Here is a 22,164-nt window from a genome sequence, read left to right as displayed (position 1 = left end):
GTGAGAGGTATATGAAGACTGCCATATTTATTTCCTTTTTAAAGGACAACTGAAGAGAGATGTATATGGATATGGTTATTTCCTTTTAAGCAATACCAGTTGCCTTGCAGCCCTGCTGACTCTCTGCCTTTAATACTTTCAGCCATAGCCCCTGAACAAGCATGCGGCAGAACAGGTGTTTCTGACATTGTCAGATTTGACAGATTAGCTGCATGCTTGTTTCTGGTGTTATTCAGACACGTCTGCAGCCAAACAGACCAGCAGGGCTGCCAGGCAACTAGTATTGTTTAACCCTCCTGGCGGTCAATTAAAACCGCCAGGGGGCAGCGCAGCACTATTTTTTAATTTTTTCTTTTAAATAATGTAGCTAGCCTAGCGCTAGCTACATGACAGCCGCTGTGCAGCGGCATCCCCCACCCTCTTCGATCGCCTCCGGCGATCAAGCCCATCCGGAAATCCTGTTCTGAATGGGATTTCCATTAGGGCTTCCCCCGTCACCATGGCGACGGGCGGGATGACGTCACCGACGTCGTGACGTCAAAGGGAGTCCCGATCCACCCCTCAGCGCTGCCTGGCACAGATTGGCCAGGCTGCGCATGGGGTCGGGGGGGCAGCGCGGCGGGTAACGGCGAATCGGCGCAGAGCGGCGGCGATCAGGCAGTACACGCAGCTAGCAAAGTGCTAGCTGCGTGTACAAAAAGAAATTATGCAAATCGGCCCAGCAGGGCCTGAGAAATCCTCCTGCGCGGCATACCGCCAGGAAGGTTAAAAGGAAATAAACATGGCAGCCTTCATAGTCTTCTCACTTCAGTTGCCCTTTTAGCAGTGCCAGTTACCTGGCAGCACTGCTGATCTATTTGGCTGCAGTAGTAACACCTGATCTGCTGCATGCTTGTTCGGGGGCTATGGCTAAAAGTGTTAGAGGCAGAGGATCAGCAGGATAGCCAGGCAACTGGTATTGCAAAAAAGAAAATAAACTGAAGAGACTCTAGAACACGAGTTAAGTTTATATTGCATGAAACTTACTGAACCAGGAAATTCTATTAGCAATTTGACATTTGAATGAAATCAATGTATAGAAGCAAAGTGGTCGACAAAATATGAATCCATGCTCTATATCATTTTAACTACTGGTTCATTTCAAGCCTGTATGGTTAGGTGCATGGTTTTCACCAAAGCAGAGCTACACAAATGTATTTTATTTTTTCATTTTCTACGTTTTGTTCTGTTGGTGATGCTTGCTTATAATTTGCATTCAATATTCACCCTGGACATCAGTCAAAGCCACCTGGATTAGGCAGCACTTGCCGGTGCTCTTTTCCTGCAGGTCCACCACTCCTGCTGAATAGATACTGCAACACGGTAGAAAAAGGCACTCCACAGGCTTCAAACTTTCGTTTGTGGTTTATTCGAGCATGGACACATACATGTTACGGGTCACCTGACCCTTCCTCCACACTTGAGGAAGTAACATTTATGTGTCCATGCTCGAATAAACCACAAACGAAAGTTTGAAGCCTGTGGAGTGCCTTTTTCTACCGTGTTGCTTATAATTTGCAGCCTTGAGCAGGAATGCTGTGAAGATTACCCTTGTTCAGTTTTGGGTTTTAGCTGGGCCTTAACTGCAATTGACGTCTAACCCCCAGGGATAGATTTGCGATGTTCTGGGTGCGCTATAGCATATGTGTACTACGTCAGCAGTATTATACATGCTGGAAATAAATACTAATAGAAACATAAAGAGCCTGGAAGTGTCTTTAGCAGTAAATCCCTTTTAATCTCTTTATCAAACAAGCTGAATAAGTATTATTGGATCTATCTCTTAATCCACTTTCTCATTCAAACTGCACCACTTGTAGTGTGTAATCCATTTCAGTGTAGGAAGGCTGTGCAGTGCATTAGCTATAACCTTTCCCAGACCCTGCCCTGGCTGCCTGCACTGAGGCCTCCCATGTATACAAAGTGACCAGTGTACCTCAGCATATTTACTGCCAGTCCCCCAACAAAGAAGGGCTTGTGTGCTGTGGCAATGAACACAAGCAAGCTGATGGTTAAATTTTATGGTGTGTAGAAATCTCTGCAGAAAGTTACGTGGTAGGGTATATTTCATTCCCTAAAAACTATTTCAGGGTTTCTAGGTAAATCTGAAAATTATTTTTCTGTAGCCTGTAGAGCCAGCAGGAATGCCTGTAATTATTTATAACACTGGTCTTGTGAATTCCTCTGTAATACTTTTGGCCTTGTTCACTCTCGAAACTGCAAATCGCGATTGCCTATCAATTGTGTACACGATTTTGCATTGCTTTTTTCCCTGATTGTGTTATGCAATTTCCAGTTCGGTGGAAATCGCAAACACTCCTCAATAACTGCAGTGGGGCAGGGCAGTTTCAAGGCTAAGTTGCACACAGGGCGAGGGTGTAAAAATCAGATCCGTCCCCCCCCCCCCCCCCCCCCCATATGGAGGTATAGGTTAGCCAGCTATAGGTCCTCCCCAGTATAGAAAGCCAGGCATAGTTGCACCCAGTATAGGTTAGCTGGGTAGGTGCCTCCAGTATAGGGTAGCCCATATAGTTGCCACGAGTATAGGTTAGATAGGTAGGTGCCTCCAGTATAGGGTAGCCCGTATATTTGCCACAAGTATAGGTTAGATAGGTAGGTGCCTCCAGTATAGGGTAGCCCATATATTTGCCACAAGTATAGGTTAGATAGGTAGGTGCCTCCAGTATAGGGTAGCCCGTATAGTTGCCCCCAGTGTAGGTTAGGTAGGTGCCTCCAGTATAGGTTAGATAGGTAGGTTCCCCCAGATAGGTAGGTGCCTCCAGTATAGGCACAGCGGCAGGGGAGTGGGTATAGCATAGTTACAACTCATCTTTCGCAATCCCCCACAGCCTCCATCTCCTTCTTGTCCCTCGTATGTCCCCTTTTTCTGACTGTCCTCAGAGGAGCTCACAATCTAATCGTGCCAATGTCAATCTAATGTGCTACCACATTATTATTATGTTTGTATACAGCACTGGCATCCTTTGCAGCACTGTATAGAGTACAGTTTCATAATGGTTATCTCCATCCACGTGACTCCTTTTCACAAAGAATTTGCAGCGACACACTCAGCTCCCCAACCCACCCATCAAAAAAAATTGGTTGTTTAGGGTGGGTGGGTGGTCTGTAAATAATCAGCCAGAGGCGTAGCTAGGGCTTTTAGCGCCCGGGGACAAAGACAGTTTATGCGCCCCCCCCCCCCCCCCCCATGGTGGCAAAGCACAAAAAGGGGGCGTGGCCCCGCTTCAGAATGTGAGCGTGGTCATCGGTGCCGCTATACAAATACATAATAATATGGTAGGACATTACACTATGACTATGGCAGGATTAGATGTACTCTGTAAAGTGCTGCTGCAGAAGATGTTAGCGCTATATAAATACATAATAATACATTAGACTATGACCATGGTAGGGATTAGATTGTGAGCTCCTCCAAGGACAGTCAGCGACATGACTACAGTCTGGTGGGTCAGGTCTGGCGGCTGGAGGCCTCTGGCTCAGGCATAGTGGTGGTGTGTGCTGGGCTCTGGCCTAGTGGGTTCTACGGCTAGAGGCCTCAGGCCTGCCTGGTGGTGTGGTGGGCACCACCAGGCAGGCCTGTAGTGGGCTGGACCCTAGTGGGCTGGAGACCATGGTCAGCAGTGAATGGGGGTGGGTGCCTGGGGAGGCTGGTATGTCTGGGAGTGAGGGGTCGCAGCAGCCAGTAGGCAAACAGAAAACTTACAGAAAACAGCAAGCCAGGTTGCAGCCTACTGCTACATGTGCGCTGCCTAAACTGGATAGTACTGCCTGGATCTGGGTTGGGTGGGCTGGGCTAGCAGGAGCTTGGCTTCTATCTTTTCTTCCCCCAGATACTGTGATAATGGCTGGCTTAATGTGTGATAAAATGCTAAAAGCTTTAAGCCTAAAGGGTCAGGAACAGGGTCAGTCAGTCAGCGAAAGGGAATGTATGTACAGTATGTATGTATGACATCCATACATTCTGTGATTCCATCCCTGACTGTCTGACCCTGTCCCTGACCCTGCAGGCTTCTTCAAGCATTTAGCATTTTATCACACAAGTACCCTATTTTATGGACCATGACTCCCTCCCAGAAACAGTAATTCCACACCCAGTAATCTCCTCAACCCCCCCAGTAACAATAATCTTCCCAGTAACAGTAATTCTCCTCTCCCACCCCCCAGTAACAATAATCTACGATTCCATAACTGCTGCCCCACTTAAGATACAGTACAGTAAAGTGGAGTCTTCACTTACGCTCCTTCGGCCCCTGGTTAAGTCCATCCGCTGGTCTCTGCTTTTTCATCACTACACACGGCCAACCCCAGAAGCAGCAGTCTGTCCAGCACTTCACACATGTCCATCCTTGCTCCAGTCAGCCGGGCCTCCCTCAACACACTTACCTAGTTACAGATGTTGCATCCAGCATGTGCACAGCACTTTCCAAAAAATCAGCTCCTCTTGTCTCTCCTTCTTCACCCGGATTCAACTGGTCTCCAGTGCGCGGCTCCCTCTGCTCCATACAACAGCATCCAGGGCTCCCTCCGATCCATGTGACCACACGTGGCTCCATCTGGACACCATACACGGCTCCTTCTGGTCCATGTGGATGCCGCACACGGCTATACCAAGCAGCACAGTCCAATCAGCCAGGCCTCCAGCACTCAAACTTCCCAGGGCATCAGTGACAGCATCCTGCACGTGGGCTGGCACCGCCGCTACTCTCTCCTCATTGGTTGTTCGCTCTGCAGGCGGCAGAACCTCTTCCACAGCAGCCACATAATGTAGATTGCAGGAGCCAGGAGGTAGGTCCCTGCCAGTGCAGAGACAAATTGGGCTTGGCTGGATGCTGGCTCCGCTCACTCTACTCATCCGTCTCCGCCCCCCTCTCCGCAGTTGCACTCCACTTCTCTGCCTGCCTCCGGCGCTCCTCCTCACTCACCATCCGGCTTGTGACGTCACACAGGAAAAGCCCCGAGCAAGGCAGCAGCTGACTCCGGCACAGAGAGGAGACTTACACAAAAAATAAATGCGGCTGGGCGCCCTTAGTGAGTCAGCGCCCGGGGGCACATGTCCTACCCCGTCCACCCCTAGCTACGCCCCTGTAATCAGCACCGGGTGTCAAATCCCAAGGTACGCCACTACTACCATGGGCATATGCTATGTACTGTATGTATCATGTTCGTGTATGTATCATAGTCTAGGGCTAATTTAGGGGAAACCCAATGAACTTATCTGTATGTTTCTGGGATGTGGGAGGAAAGTGGAGTGCCTGGAGGAAACCCACATAGACATGGGGAGAACATGCAAGCTTGCAGACAGTGCCATCCCATGGGATACAAACCGAGGACCCAGCGCTGCAATGCAGGAGTGCTAACCACTATGCCACCGTGCTGCTAATAATTGTGTCTTGAGCAATTTGAATAGAAATCCAGTTGCTGGCTAGGGATGGTCAAGGAAATGCAAATAATTCTGAATTGATGCAGGATAATGCAAATTTATACAGCTTGAAAATGAATGAAGCAGTAGAATTCTACCTCTGGAGGATTCAAATTGAGGTTTTCAAGCTGCATAAATTTGCATACTCATTAACACAGTACCGTACATCTCATTGACCATCCCCATTACTGGCTCAAAACATTTACTCTTCGCTACAGTGCTGGGAATGTCAGTCATCAGGGAAATGCTCACCATTCACACCTAGACCACCATCCTGGAGGAGCAGAGAAACCTGGCCCTGGAACTAGAATGATGACATCTACACAACAAACTCTTTCAGCTCGCTCTCCTTTCCACACCTCCAGCTACTGGGAGTTAATGGTTATATTTTATAGGAGATGCAGATCTTTAGTGCACTTTTCTGAAGATCCCATGTGGCCGGCTGTGCATCCAGATTCCCATTTGTTCTGCATATCCTTCCATATTAGTTTTTGGTGGTTTCAGGAAAATCTGATCCTGACCTTTATCTTAGTTTTTATTACGGTACTACTTTCTCGCTAATCTTCTCTAGCTCCGATCTGTTTCTCAGTCTGTTTACTATTTATTTGGATATCAAATGTCCCAGAATAGGTTTCAATGCTCTGCTGATTGTGACTTCTGTTATCTTGGTTTATGTTTTATTTTTAATGATGATGTAGTATTTATATAGCTGGAGACTGCCCTTTTTATTTTCTTGTAAACAATATCAGTTGCCTGGCAATCCTGCTTAGCTCTCTGGCTGCAGTTGTGTCTGAATCACCCACCTGAAACATCTGATCTGCCTGTTCGGGGTCTCAGGCTCGCTAGGTTCACAGTGGGACGTTGCGGAGCTGCATTATAAAGTGTTAAGTCTTAACACCGCTTACTGCAATGCAATTAAAACTCTATGCAGCGTTTGGGTTGTATTGTAATGTGTAGCATTATTGTAACTCACTGCTGCAGAGTGTTACCTCTAAAGAGACACGTTACCAGGTACAGAAAAGCATACTTTTCATTGCCTGTATGCTTTACTTACACCTATTTTATGCGACTAACGCAGCATTAATCTGCATTACCACTTTTTGTTGCATTGCAACTTTACAACGCAACATCCTACTGTGAACCTAGCCTAAAGCTAAAAGTATTATGCCTGGTGCACACCATGCAATTTCCCTTCAGATGGGTTGAAACAATTACTTCTAACAGATCCAATCTTATTTCCATTTTTCTGATTGATTTTGTATAGAAAAGATAAAAAAAAGTGTATCCAAAACAATCGATTTGACCATCTGACAGGAAATTGTATGGTGTGTACCAGGCATTAGGGGCAAAGTTCAGCAGAATAGCCAGGCAACTGGTACCGGTTAAAGGAAGTAAATATGGCAGCCTCCATATCCTTCTCACATCAGCCTTCCTTTAACAGAATGTATATACGGCAATCTTTACACAAAGCCCCATTCACACTAGAGCGTTTTGGCGGTGATTTCGGCAAAACGCTCAAGCGCTTTTTAAAGCACTAGTGCAATGAAACCCTTTGGGCCCGTTCTTACGTAGGCGATATGCGCAAATGTGTAGCCTGCACCATCTTAAGGCGATTTCCCGGCGATCGCGCTTCAGAGTTATAGAAGTGCTAAATCGCTGCAGTGTCCAATGATTTTTTTCCACGTGAAATGGTGGAAAATCACCCTCGCTTTTAAGTGTGAATGGGGCCTTAGGCTCAGTTTCCACTCATTTCTACCAAGTGGTGGCTTACGACCGTTTCGCAGGGCAAAACGCCTGGCTTCTTCTGAAGTGCACAAAGTAGTGCACCTACCTCAGAAGAAGCCAGGCTTTTTGCCCTGCGAAACGGTCGTAAGGCCGTGCTCCATACTGGCGCCCACATCTGACACCCAGGTACAGCACCAGCAAGAACACTTTGTATCATCATCATCATCATCATCATCATCATCATGCTGCATGTCAGTTTTATTGCATGTTGTGATATTCATGCATTTTCGATAATTTTTTATGCTGACATTAAAACTATAGTGCCAGACTTCTTGTTCCCTTCCTATGATTTACACATTCTGCAACTGCACAGGTGTAGTATGCTCCTGGCGGCGGAGTGTGTGCATGCGCACTGCGCTCGACTGACTCAAGTACCTGAACTCATAGCAGAAGATCCAGGTGGTGGAGGAGGACAAACGATGGACTGATTATCCTGAAGGGGGCTGGAGGAAGCCCCAGGTATGTATAAAACTTTAATTTCATCTGTCTCAGGTTTACTTTGTGAGTGCATATGTAGAGTATAGTACTACTGTGTAACAGAGCTGCAGGGAATCCACTGAGAATGTTGTGCACATTGAACACAGGTGTTTATCACCCATAAACCCTGTTCAGATTGTGCATGAAGAATGTGTAATAGAGGAAGAATCCCCTCATTCCCCTGCAGAGTACCTGCACATCATTCTTACATGCACCCAGTCACATTGCCTAGGGCCTGATAGATGTTCTTTGTTCCGGTTGTACCTTTTACAAGTACTCTTACCAAGGACTAGGTTTTAGTCTAAAGGGAATAAATATAGTAGTCTACATATCCTTCTCAATTCAGTTGACTTGTAAAATTCCTAAGCGTTGGCAGTTGAGACAAATTTCACGTTATATACTTTTAAATCAACAAAATTGTAATATGCAAATTAGAGGAGTCGGAGTCAGTGAAATCCTAAACTGAGGAGTCAGTGGATTTTCGGACTGACTCCACAGCCCTGGAAAAATTGCAATCGCATAACAAAATGAATGAAAAATCAATCACTGGCGTTTGTGATTGCTATTGGAAAAAGGCCTTTAGTGTGAACGAGCCCTCACTGTCAATTTAGCAGATCGAGGAAAAAAAAAATTAAAAGTATGGGTACCTTGAGGCTGCATTTTATTCAAATAGAGTCCTCCTTAGTGCTTGTTTAGCGAAGGAAAGAAAATAAAAACCTGATATAGTTCAGTACTTCCTGGTACATAAGCAGTCATGCCTTCACCCGCTCACAACAGCCTCTGCATTTGTATGGTTACTCAAGGCACTGGCACCCTCCCCCCCCCCCCCCCCCCTCCACCTGTATTACAAGTCAGCATCTTCTCCTCTGCAAAGACCATTGTATAGTACAGCTGGCAGAGGGCATAGCTATGGTCATTACTCCTCAACAAACCTGCAGACATCAGAGCCACCCCCAGAACTCTGTATGCGCTTGTTTTCCCAGGGAGCACTGCAGGGCGGATGGTAGAGCTTTAGCATAGAATGTTGCCTATGGTTCACGGTAACAGTAGCAGTTGCCTAACACAATGGATTGGGAAAGCGGATGCATGTTGCACTCGCCACTGAACGTAATCTTACACTTGGAAGAAGGAGGTGCTAATTTCTGACCTGCATGCAAATTGAAAGCTCTTTGGAATTGGGCCATTAAAATTCACTTGATTTGGATTGGCCCAGCTCCACATGCACTAAATATGTGGGTAGTAAACCAAAATGTGTAGGGGGTCTTTTCAGATCTGGGAACTGCAGATTCACTCAAAATGCTGTTCCCAGATCAGAGCACTAAAGAGTTCCAGCTAACAATCTGGCCACCCCAGAGGTGATTGATCCTGCCATGAGCCCGCCCACCTCCCATCTTCTCCGGGGTCAGGAGTAGTACATGCTATCCCTATGACAACACATTGCACGGTGTTCATTGAAATTCACATACCCAGTCCCAGTGTAATAATGACTCACACAGAAGGATTAAAAAAAGAATTTATTCACAAGCTCCAGGTACAATGTCTGACAGGCAGACTCTGGGTGCAATGCTTTCAAATTTGTGCATATAAATATAAAAACAAATTCATACTCACCAACATATACGCTGGATGAGAAGTCCCAGAAAAAAACGCCAAAGATTATAGAAAAAAAAATATTCACAATACTTGGCTCAAACCATCTGTATAGCAACTAGTCAGCTATGCCTCTTTTCCATGAGCAGCTGGAGGCGGCAAATTCAACCAGGCAGGCGCTTGCACTCGGCACGGACAGTAGTCAGAAACCACACATGGAGTTACATCTGAGCACCATGGTTACTGTGCTCTGATGTAACATGGCCATGCCAACCACATGCCCAGCAGTGCTACCCATCGACAAGCCATTCAGGCCGTGCCCCCCCCCCCCCCCATGGAAAAGAGGTCTCATATACACAGAACACCATCTGAAGGTTCAGAACTTCCCAGCAACAATCACTCTACTTCTTGGCAAATGAAATCTTCATAGAATTGCTCTGAGTGATCTTGAATCCCTGTAGAGATTCCCGAGCAGCTCCAGCTTGGACATCATTGTCAAACTCCACAAACGCAATATCGTGACGTCCCGGGACTAGACGGACTTCCTTGAAGCCAGGGAACCTGGAGGAGAAGAGTGGGACATGTGTGAGAGGTGGAATGTAAAACAGTCACTGCCTACATCCATTAACAAATAGGCCCTCCATTCATGCAGAACCTCAGTGAAACAGAATAAAGAGCTCTAAACTAATGGCAAACATTTCAGCATACTAGCCTTTGTGTACATAAAACACAGACAACTTATGCTGGGGATACATGGTACGTTTCTGTACAGTATCGATCAGCTGATAATATTCAGCTGGCCCGATCAAGCCGCTCAACCCCCACCTGCTCGATTCCCGCCCGCGGACAATGGCAGGGAATCGAGCGCTGATAAGGAAGCGCCGGCGGGGACGAGCGGTAATCGATCCACGCGGATGGGCGGGGACGAGGCTGGGTTCGTTCCGGCGGCTAATCTGCCGCCGGATCGACCAGTGTATTCCCAGCATTACAGAAAGTGGAAGATTGGAGTGTTGCAATTTGATTTGTGCAGGTGCTCGGAATGAGTAAAGGGGTCCATACACTCACCGATTTTCCCACCGATATACAGCCGATTCGATCACTGAAATCGTCGCACAAACGCTGACCGAACGATCGATTTCCATTTGAAATCAATCGTGCGGAAGATTTCGTTCGATCGCCAATGGGTCAGGAGTGCGTCGATAGCGGCGTTCAAATGCCCGACGCTAGCGGCAATACATTACCTGATCCACCAGTCCCCTTGTCTCCGCTGTCTCTTCTCTGCTGGGTTCCGGACCGGTTGGCTTCACTTCTTCCTGTCCCTGCATGAAGTTTAAACAGTAGAGCACCTCTACTGTTTAAACTTCCCCGGACATGAAGTGAAGCCAGCCGGTCTGAAACTCGGAACCGAGAAGGAGCAGTGCGGACAGCGGGGACTCGCGCCGGCCGGATCAGGTAATGTATAGCTGGCGGAGGGCAGCGGCGGCTTCACATATTGTGATCAGTTTCATGCTGAAATCGATTCACAATCTGTTTGCAGTAAAGGCAGCCATACAATCCCTCTCTGATCAGACAGGGATCTGTTGGTCGAATCTGATGGCAAATCGACCAGTGTATGGCCACCTTAAGAAGGATTCTTACCCTGTAAAACCAATTACTGCTGTAGCAAGCTGTAGGTCTCAGTCGTATGGCAACAGTGCACCAAACAGAATATTTTTGCCAAGGACCCAAAAAAGTTCATTCTGAGCTTACTATCAGTTTCAGAAAATCTAAGCTCACTGGAGAAGATGGAAAGACAATATTCAATATTAAACTGTAAAAATACCTGTACAGCACAAGCCTATGTTAGAGGTCAAATTTTGCAACAGAAGTATTTAAAAGGAAGCATTAGCCAAATACTGCTGCCCGATGACATACTTACCGGGGGCTTCCTCCAGCCCCTTGCAGCATCTCTGCCTGCAGCCCGGGGTCCCTGCCAGTGCAAAGGCCGACCTCCTCTACTGCGCTGCTGTCAATCAAGTCCACATTGCCCGCAGTGTACTGCACAGACACAGTAGTTCTGCACAGTACACTGTGGTCAATGTGGACTTGATTGACAGCGGCGGTCACGCAGGCGCAGTAGAGGTCGGCCTCTGCACCGATGGGGAACCCGGGCCAGCGGCTGCAAACAGAGATGCTGCGTGGGACCTGTCTGCTATAAGGGGCTGGCGGAAGCCCCAGATAAGTATATTAAGGGGCAGCAGTATTTGGCTGACAACTCCTTTAAAGCCCTAAAAAGGTAACAGTCGGGCTAGGGCTAACTCATTCAGCAATGCCTTTTTCCATAGTGTGGTGGGAGTGTAACATCTACCCATTGAGCTGGACAGCAGCACAGGCTACCATCAGGGCTCATTCACACTTAGTTGCAGCGAGGTTTGACTCACTGCACAGTGTGCATTTTACATGGGAAAATAAAAGTCCATAGACTCATTTGCACTACAAGAGCGAGTTGCTGTGCAGTGCACTTCAGCTCGGCAGGAGTTAAAAAACTCATGGAAATGCACAAAAACTCAAACCTATTCATGCATTTCATCTCACCAACTAGTGTGAATGATCCCATACTACCAACACGAGGTGGCATGGGTGTGACCTAGCATCGTTAGGAGCTACGACCACAGGAGGCTGCAGGCACCACACTACCAGGGCTGTGGAGTCAGAGTTGGGGCAATTTTGGGCACCCGGAGTCGTTGATTTCATAAACTGAGGAGTCGGAGTCGGGAGTCGGATGATTTTTGTACAAAATCCACAGCCCTGTTAAGTATTAGACTAAGGAGTCAGGAATCGTAGCCATTTTGGGTACCCGGAGTCGGAGTTGGAGTCATGGTTTCATAAACTGAGGAGTTGGAGTCGGAAGATTTATGTACCGACTCCACAGCCCTGCACACTAGGGCTGCACGATTTTAGGAAAAAATTGAAATTGCGATTGATTTTTTTCACGATTTTCTTCAAATCGAGCTTTAGCACTAAATTCACAATGCCCCCAGTATAGTTTAGCCAGGTAAGCGCCTCCAGTATAGTTGCCCCAGTATAAGATCCTGCTATAAATAAAGAGCATTTTGATGACAATTGAGGCAGACTGTGTACGAGAGAACTTGTTAATCTGGCCACAGAGCTTCCAGCAGGGTAATAGTTAAAGTGCAGAGTATCATAAATAACAGTGCGAGAAGGCTGAGGAATGTGAGAAGGGCAATGAGGGGTAGGAGTGCGTGATCTATAACCTTCAGACCGTCACCCCCAGCATTGAGACAGAACACCAGCGCTGTGGCATTAAGGAAGTGTAGGGAGACAGAGGGACAGATAACCATCACTGCTTCTATAAGCAAGTGTGCAAAGAGGGAGACATCTGTTTACGGAGCACAGAAGCGGGGCTCAGAGGTGCCAGGACAGGAAAGAGTTCGGAGCCCCTCCTAATAGTCTAACCTCACAGCACTGCCTTTCCTCCTGGCTAGCTCTCCTCACTTTCAGCAGCAGCTGCTGTTAACGCGCTGGCTCTGCCTCTTTCCCTCCTGGCAGTTCCTGGGGCCAGCTGATGAAAATATAATCCTGCATCACTGCGTTCCCAATGTTGTTGGAAGGGGGAGGCGTGGCAGAAGCTCGGACTAGCAGTGAATATTTATGAGTGTTAATGAGCCGGGCAGCGAGGGGTGAGTCCAGTCCAGAGCAGCACACAGCACCACCAATCACTCTGTACCACCCTCTGTACAGCTCAGCCTACCGCCTCCGTCATACCATCTCTATCTAACTATTGGTGGCGCTGTGTGCTGCTCTGGACTGGACTCGCCCTCCCCCTGCTGCCCGGCTCATTAACAATCATAAATATTCACTGCTAGTCGCAGCTTCTGCCAATCAGTGGCTCCCAAAACCGAAGCTACTGACGATCCTGAAATCGGCTGCACGTGAATCGCGGTTTCGGTTTAAAACCGCAAAACCGTGCAGCCCTACTGCACACTACAACAAAAAGACTAGGATTTTTGCTTCTTAAGTCCATCTATATTATCTGCCCGTAGTAAAGAAAACAGGACAAGATGTATGGCTGTTGAAACCGCGAAAGTGTGACCGAGAGGTCCGTCAAATTTCAGACAGCAAAACTGGAGGTTACTTCTCACCAGCTGCTACCTTCTCTACCCCTTTTTGTCTTTCATCAGAACTTATTTAGAACTACTATGCTGAAAAAAAAAAAAAAAAAAAAAAAAAAAAAAAAAAAAAAAAAAAAGCGCACACTGGAGTGTGGACAGCCCTAAAAAGCAATCTTCTGAAAACACAATCACAGCTTTTCCTCATTAACAGCCTCTGCTTCTCTTTCTACCAACTAGTCACCCCACCTCCCCAATCCCTGTCAGATCTCTGCACCTTCCAGACTGTGGTAACACCTTCACATTGTAAAATAGCAAGTAATCCAGCAATGGATCAGGACAGTTTGCTTGCAATACTCACTGGTTGAAAAGCATGGATAGCATTAACTCGTTGGTCTCTTCTGGGAGGTTTGTCAAGAAAAGAATGTGATTTGGTGGATTCTCCGATATCTGTAGGGGGAAGTAAAGAGGTGTTAGAATAAAAGCCTATTACAACACCAAACTTACATTTCAGAGCTCACTTTGCTAAAGTCCAAATGCAAATCCTTACAGGTAAGGTGCCCATAGACCTGAGGATTATGGGCAGATTCGACAAAGGCAAATTTATCTCTAATAAATCTGATTATAAATTTGTCTCTTATCGAAGCTGCCCATATACTACAGGCCGATTCCCGTCCAATTTCAGCATGAAATCTTCAGTCACTGCCGCTGACCCCAATGTATAAATGTGCCCCGGTGTGCATTTATGCATCGCTGCATAATATGTTGGCGCTTTATAAATATAATAAACCTGTCCTGTAGCAGCCTCCACACGTTGACCATCCATGCCTGGTAACAGCTGCATACACGCTAGGAGTGTATGCGGAATCCAGCAAAATGGACAGAAACCGCTTAGAGGCTAACACAGGACAGTTAATGTATAAATGCACACACACAGGGGGCACATTTATACACTGCAGCGGCAGGGGTTTCGTTCATTAAAAAAAAAAAAAAAAAGGCCCCCGTACCGCCTCGCAACTGACAAACCAACTTCGGCCCGACATCTTGCAGTATGCACGATCGACCATGCAACCAATTTCAGGCATGCACTTGGCACAGATTTTCATCCAATTAAAATTATAAGAATCGGATTGGATGGTCGATCAGCTGCCAAGTTGCCCGATGTATGGCCACCTTAACTGTCGGGCATAAAATTATTTTTAACCAAGCAAGATAAAAAAAAAAAAAAAAAAAACTTAACTATTACTTTTCTTGTTGATAAACGATCATTCTCCAGCTTACCTGACTTATTTGGTACACCCAAAATTTGGTACACAAAAAGGAAGTTGCAGGGCATGCTGGGCTGTCCTTTTTTTGCATCTCTACTTTCCCCTCAGACTTAACTAAAGCTGCCTGATTGGCTGAAGCCTCTTTCCCTCCCGTTTCCCCCTCCCACACCTCTGATTGGCCAATATTTCTTATGCTGAGACAATGCACTTTCTATAATGGAGGGCAGGCAATGCATACACGAGGGAGAGGAGTGTGAGGAAATGACATCAGGATTCAAAATAATTAAAAATGGGAAATGCTAAAAAGGATTAGCATTTCTTATACTGTAGAAAAAAAAACTAAAAACTAAAATCAAAATGTGGACAGTGCAATACATGTTAAGTAGAGCAAGTATTTATCTAGTTTTTTTTTCCTGAGATAGTATTGCTGACAGCTCCTCAAGATCAGATTACTGTGCACCCACCCTATAGATAGAGGGGCCCGTACACTGATTTTCCCGCCTATATACAGTATGCGAGGGCCCGGTGGCAGCTTCAGACGGTGAATCGATTTCATGCTGAAATCGATTCAATCTGTTTGCAGTAAAGGCAGCCAACCGATCCCTCTTTGATCAGATTCGATCAGAGAGGGATCTATCTGATGGCAAATTGCCCAGTGTATGGCCACCTTTAGAGTGCCAAGGGGGGGGGGGATGGTTGGGGGAATAAAAAGCTGCAACCACATCGATGATTCAACCAACTCCGGGACAAATTATTTGTATGCATCAACTGAGCATGCTGGAAAAATCTTGGGCCAATGTGGTTGGTCGGGTGCATGGCAGTAACGACGTGATTTATTGGGACGACCTCGACGGGACCCTGGCAGATGCCCCTCCCCCAAAAACAAAATGTAAACTTGCCCTCTGGTGCCCATGCATTGTAAATTTCAGCAGCTCCAGCTGTGGGGTCTCCCAGTCTCATCCACTGTTTGAGTTCTGCTAGGTGCAAGTGTGATGTCACATGCCTTGCTGGGTCACCATGCAGGGAAAGCATGGATGAGACCGGGAGAAGCTGGGCAGTCGAAGCAGCTAAAGCAGGTAAGATATGAATGCATAGGCAACGATCGGTAATCAGACTGCGGTGTATGGGCACCCAGCAGATCTCTATGGGCAGATGGACAAAGAGACTGTTCTCTGAGAGAGAACAGTCTTTGTCCATCTGCCCATACATAGTTAGATGTATGGGCACTTTAACAGCAAGTGTGGCCTGTACTTACCGGCTGCATTGGTGCCATCTGGCCTGGCATCATCTGACCATGAGGCATGCCGCCAGGAGGAATCTGGCCTGGAGCAATCCCTGGAGGTGGCATCATGCCAGGATGGTGCATGTATGGTGTCTGTCCTGGCATGTGCATCATACGTGGGGCCTGGGTCATTCCTGGGATATTGGCCATTCCCTGAAAGGCAAATCAGGTTTCTTATGTTAAACCCAGAACGATGAAGCAGAGAGGCAAAATGCAATCTACAAGAGTTCCACTCACTGGCATTTGCCCTGGCAAGCCTTGAACTACAGGTGCCCCTGGAATTGCCTTCTTGGCAGCAGCTGCCTCTGGTCCCTTTCCTTTCCTCTTCTCCTGCCTCTTGCGGTCCCTCTCCACAAAGGTGCCCTTCATTTTGGCAATGATGTCAGAATCCATCTTTGCATATTGAATTCGCTACAAGAAAATAGGCAAAGAAAGTGTCAATATGCCAAGTTATACCATCCTCATTTTCTACAAGTTATATAGTACTGTCATTTTCACTCGTAGATAAAAGCAATTTATATAGCACCAATATCTTCTATGTACTGTGCAGAGTGGAAAACCAACACGAGTACATAAAAAAAAAAAAAAAAAAAAAAAAAGACATTGGTACACAATATATAGAGTTTAAACACATATCACAGTGACTAATGTGTTAACATGAATTACAAGACAAAATGGAGAAAACCCTACCCTAAAGCAATAAAGAGAAATCACGCGGCATGGCAATGTACAAGTTGTATATTCAAAAGGCGGATAGTTTTTAAGGGCAGTTTTCCAGTAGCCGATGTGGGCGTTACAGGACGCACGCCGGCACTTGTAGGGATGTGAGCATGCATCCAGATTGCTAAGCCGTGCAATAGATTTGGGTGCTTCTGCAGCATGCCATCCAGATTCGCAAAGGCTGGCGATCTGGACAGCAAGTAGTTGGCTACATAGGCAGTCTTTCCTTGTGTGACTGGCCTGCAGGAAATGCTGCAGATTAGAGTCGAATTTGGCCCTAGTGGAAACGGGCCTTAATAATTTTCTAATTGGAAGGGTGTACATACCTAAACGATTTTAGCCATAGACCCTAAGCAAGCATGCAGATTAGCTGTTTGACTGAAATGGCTGGGTGTACTGCGTACAAAAAGATTCGCCGGCGGGAGACTTGGGCGCAGGATACAGCCGGTATGTATGGCTTATCCTGCTGCACAAGTTCCCTGCGATGTTAATTACTATTCCCCCTCTAGGTCCACGTGGATAGTGGTGAATTATGCAATTCGGCTTCCAGTTATTGCTGGAAGCCGAATTACAGCGTTTTAAAAGTAACTTCAGCCCCGTCTGACAGCGCTGAAGTTACTCACTGTGCACTGCTATAGCCATAATTCCTATTACGGTCTATGGTGGCGCCGGCTGCACCCAAATCTCCTGCGCTGGATTGCCAGTGTTCGTGATGTGTTAGTTAAGGGCTCTGCCATAAGCAACCAGTGTTTAAATTCTGGCTGAAACCAGTACCTATTCAGTAGGGAGTCATTGGGCAAGAATCCCCAACACTTCAGGGAGGCCTATTGAGCGTGCCCTTAGTGGCTGCATCTCTCATGCACTTATAGTAAATAGATATGGCAGCCTTCATATCTCTCACTTCAGGTGTAGTTTCACAGATGTGATTGTTGGAGGATGACAAAATGTATTGGAGAAGAAAATTCCAGGAGGAGAGAAGAGCCTTATGTCAAGTTCAAAACACATGAATACGAGGAGGCGATTTTACCGCTCCGTCGATACCTACAAACTTTCAATACTTTTCACACTACTTGGCACCATGTTCAGTTCTCTGAGGATGGCATGAGACATGCTAGTGGTGCCCCATGGTAGGAACTACTACAGAAGAGCAACAGAGGTTGGCAATTGGTGATCTAACATGGATCACTAATGCCTAGTACACACCATACAATTTTCTGTAAGATTTTCTGTTAGATTTACCTGCCAGAATTTCCAAGATGTTGGAAATTATCTAAACATCTGCCTAGCAATTAAGCATTGTTCTACTCAGCAGGAGATTGGTCTATACCAGTACTTTACAGAAAATCGAACAGAAAATGGTATGGTTTACTAGGCATAATAGACATTGTGATTAGCATCAGGGTCACGTACTCGCACTAGATTACCGAACAGTATTTTAGTACTGACAGAAACCCCAAAAAAAAAAAAAAAGTTGCCTTGTCTGATGAGTCTCAGAGTCAGAATTTGGCGTAAACAGAATGAGAACATGGATCCATCATGCCTTGTTACCACTGTGCAGGCTGGTGGTGGTGGTGTAATAGGGTGGGGGATGTTTTCTTGGCACACTTTAGGCCCCTTAGTGCCAACTGGGCACCGTTTAAATGCCACGGGCTACCTGAGCATTATTTCTGACCATGTCCATCCCTTCATGACCACCATGTACCCATCCTTTGATGTTACTTCCAGCAGGATAATGCACCATGTCACAAAGCTCAAATCATTTCAAATTGGTTTCTTGAACATGACAATGAGTTCACGGTACTAAAATGGCCCCCACAGTCACCAGATCTCAACCCAATAGAGCATCTTTGGGATGTGATGGAATGGGAGCTTCGTGCCCTGGATGTGCATCCCACAAATCTCCATCAACTGCAAGAGGCTATCCTGTCAATATGGGCCAACATTTCTAAAGAATGCTTTTAGCACCTTGTTGAATCAATGCCACATAGAATGAAGGCAGTTCTGAAGGCGAAAGGGGGTCAAACACCATATTAGTATGGTGTTCCTAATAATCCTTTAGGTGAGTGTAGTTACTACATTTTATAGCTATTTCACAAACTGAAGTAAAGAAGAAGAGGAGACACGCAATACCTACCATGGGTTTATCATAGAAGGGGAACCCCTGCATGGACCTAAGAGCATTTGTTGCACTGCTAACTTCTTTGAAAATTACGAATGCCTGTCCTCTCATCTTCAGATTGCGTGACACCAAGATGTCAAGGATCTGGCCAAACTGGGAGAAGATGGCATACAAAGACTTTTTCAACTCTAGGAGAAAAAACAAATACCCATATGAAATACAATAGTTAAAAAGGCCAGTCAACACAAACAGCGCTCTCCACACATTCCATACACTATGGTCACATCTGTGCACACTTGCTGTGGTCAGTTATACCACACCACATGCTAAATCAGGGCTGGGCAAACTGAGCGGACTGTGGACCACATTCCTAAAATTCTCCCCCTTCTTTGCAGAGTAGCAGGCGATAACGGGGAGACTAAAAAACAAAAAAACAAAAAACAAACCTCACCTGATCGCTGTCAAGCCAGCGTGCAAAACCCTGGCACGCCCGATGTCATGTGACGCGTCGCTCGGCGGTGATCAGGTGAGTTTTCAGTTTCCCCCCTGTTATCCACCCACGACTGCAGGGAGGGAGGAGGAGTAACAGCGCGAGTTGGCCTTAGTTTGCCCAATGCTGTGCTAAATACTACAAACAGGAATACCCAGATTTCTGATGAAAGGAAAACTAGACTCCAGTTGCTCCAGCTCACTGCTGCGGTTACACAGGAAGGGAAAACCATCACAGTAAAAAATAGTTTCCTGACTGGATCAAGGAATCACTATTCTTCCCCCTATAAAATTAGCTGTGGAAACCCATAAGTTGAACGGGGAAAAGCTGCCCATCTATAACAAAGCTTGCCATCCAGGTCACATTTCGTGCAAATCTAGATGGCATGCTGCAGATTTATGCAGCACACAGCTTAAACGCTAAACCGTGCATGGCACAGCTAGTGATTCAGGCTGCAGCTACGCAGCAGAACGGGAGCCGCAGCTGGATCAGAAACTGCTCCTAGTGGAAACAAGCCCTAATGCTGGGAACACGCAATGCAATTTCCCATCCGATCGGCAGGTATCGGGCGATTATTTCAGACATGTCCGATCGAGAAAGGAAATAATTTTGCGATTATCACTAGTAAATCAGAAAATTGATCCCTTTATCGATCTCTAGCAGTTTGGATATGTACATGTGCTGAAACTTCCTGTCCAATCACACATCGATCGTAAAACTGCATTGCGTTTCCCAGCATACAATTTCCTGTCAAATAGATGGGTAGAATCAATTATTTTCAACAGGTCTGATCTACTTTCCGATCACTTCTAAATAAAATCAGAAATAAGATCGGATCTGTTGGAAATAATCAATTCGACACATCTGATGGAAAATTGCACGGCGTGGACCAGGCATTAGTGATAAAAAGCCTTGCATGCACATTAGATGGTTCTCATCCAGAACCCTCTTTATATTTAAATTTCCAGTGACTGGCTTTAAAACTAAAGGTGCGTACACACGCACTACAGAAGCAAATGACAGGTCCGTTCAGCAGACTGTAGTGCGTGTGTACACACTGTCAGCGGACTGATAAGGCTGTTCCTGAACGATCCGCCGAGCGAACAGCCATATCTGTCCGCCGACAGTGCGTACACACACACTACAGTCTGCTGAAAACCCGCCCAGCGGGAGGTGCAGACGGACCAGTCGTTGGTTGCTGTAGTGAGTGTGTACAATAGTGCTGCAAACAGAATTGTCAGGAAAACAAACATCCTTGGTTTCATTTATTCAGAAATACTGTCTGCTAGATACTTACCGTCTTTCTTTATCTTCTCATTGAGATTGTTGATATAGATTGTGTTGTTCGGTCTCATCTCCTGGACAGACATTTTTTATAGAACTACAGGAGAAAAATAAAATACACGCTGTGTCAGAGCATAGTAAAACTGCTTAGGATACTGGCAGATGTTAGTTTAGGCCTTGTTCACACTAGAAATCGCAAAAGATCTTTCACGGCAATTTTCCTGCAATTGCGTTTTGGGACTGATTTTAGTGAATGGAGAATCCCATCACAATCATCCAGAAAATGCATCACATCTGCGATCGGCACAAATCTAATCACTGCATTGTGAGTAATCCCATAGGATTACATACATTATAGCACTTTGCTGATCGCCGGCGATAAAAGTGCAAAATGCTGACGGAAAGCACTCAAGTATAAACGAGACCTTCAAACCCTGATTGCTTGTCCCTACTTATCCCTCTGCCTTGCTGGTTTACTGCTACATACACATGGAAACTAGATTTTTCTTATCCACGATGAAAGCTTGTACCACTGTTGAGTCTAGTTATACTTTGTCAAGTTATATTACCCGATCTAAGTTAGTAGGGTCAGTCAATAGGGTAGTGTCAAAATATTATACTTTATCGGGTTGGACCACAAGCCCATACAGGTGTTCTAATTGTTGGTAAGGGCCTATTCACACTTCAGCACTTTTCTCCCACAAATTCACACTTTGCTGATCGTCCGTAATCAGCAAAGCATTGCTGCACAAGTCATTTCATTGGATTACTCTTATTACAGTGATTGCGGCACATTTTCGATGATCACAAACGCTGCATGAAGCATTTTCCCGGCGATTCCATCACAATTCTCATGAACTACAATGAGAATCGAAAAACGCAATTGCTGGCAAAAGTAATGCAAAATCTAAAAATTCTCATTTACAAGTGTGAAGAGGGCCGAATAAGGGCTTGTTGGGGTATGTAGTATCACCATACAGGTTATAACGACTTTTGGTCCCTCTTTTAAAAGCAGTCTTTGCATGTTGTAGTGTTTTTAATTTTTTGCAACCAAAAAGTAAATTTTAAAAACAGATGTGTGCTGCCGCTGATCCTGTGGCTTGCTAGCTATGCTGGAAGCAATCTATTTTGGAAGCTAACATCCTCCATTTTTGCAGCTGAATACAAACTTGCGTCCAATGTGTTTTCATTGCTGCTTGAGTTCCAGCTTGCTCCGCACAAGGCTAATGACTGAGTGTACGTGACCACCAATCAGATTCTATTCTCCGAGCATTGGCTGTATTAGTGCTGTAGCTCGTGTTGGTAAAGTGGCGCTAGTCTGTAGGTGTGTAGCCAGAACAAGCCTCAGCGAAGCAAGCTGCGCGCATCCCACCTACAAACCTCAGGCTAATACTAGGCACACAGCGCTATAAGCACACATTACCTGTACGGGGCCGACACGGCAGCACACAAGCAGAAGGACGCAACGAACAGGAAGCAGATAGACGCGGCACGCAGCTCATTCACTCTATTACCCGACAGCCTCCACTATAACTCCTCCGTACACAGCAACGCCATCTGT

At 46.1% G+C, this 22,164-nt stretch overlaps 2 protein-coding genes across 3 annotated transcripts in view; one reads left to right on the top strand and one right to left on the bottom strand.

The window, feature by feature from the left end:
* The window catches only part of ACTMAP (actin maturation protease), a 339,819-nt gene that overhangs the window by 283,162 nt on the left and 34,493 nt on the right, over positions 1-22,164 (top strand). The window lies entirely within an intron of this gene.
* SNRPA (small nuclear ribonucleoprotein polypeptide A) lies at positions 9,237-22,144 on the bottom strand. The gene is made up of 7 exons (XM_068250796.1): positions 22,027-22,144; positions 20,617-20,700; positions 18,845-19,017; positions 16,228-16,401; positions 15,964-16,143; positions 13,802-13,890; positions 9,237-9,892 (listed from the first exon to the last, which is right to left on the bottom strand). The coding sequence occupies exons 2-7, from the start codon at positions 20,687-20,689 to the stop codon at positions 9,733-9,735; spliced, it is 849 nt and encodes a 282-aa protein (XP_068106897.1). The 5' UTR covers positions 20,690-20,700; positions 22,027-22,144; the 3' UTR covers positions 9,237-9,732.

Source organism: Hyperolius riggenbachi, chromosome 8 (genome assembly GCF_040937935.1).
Source record: "Hyperolius riggenbachi isolate aHypRig1 chromosome 8, aHypRig1.pri, whole genome shotgun sequence".
Lineage (NCBI taxonomy): Eukaryota > Metazoa > Chordata > Amphibia > Anura > Hyperoliidae > Hyperolius > Hyperolius riggenbachi.
This window is presented reverse-complemented; position numbering and strand designations above follow the sequence as displayed.

Bases quoted from the DNA above. Each gene is read 5' to 3' on its own strand.
- SNRPA (XM_068250796.1), bottom strand. From the start codon at position 20,689: ATGTCTGTCCAGGAGATGAGACCGAACAACACAATCTATATCAACAAT. The intron at 13,891-15,963 runs GTAAGTACAGGC...TTCCCCCTACAG, and splicing joins AGATGGCACCAATGCAGCCG to ATATCGGAGAATCCACCAAA. The intron at 9,893-13,801 runs GTGAGTATTGCA...CTTCTCCTCCAG, and splicing joins CTATCCATGCTTTTCAACCA to GTTCCCTGGCTTCAAGGAAG.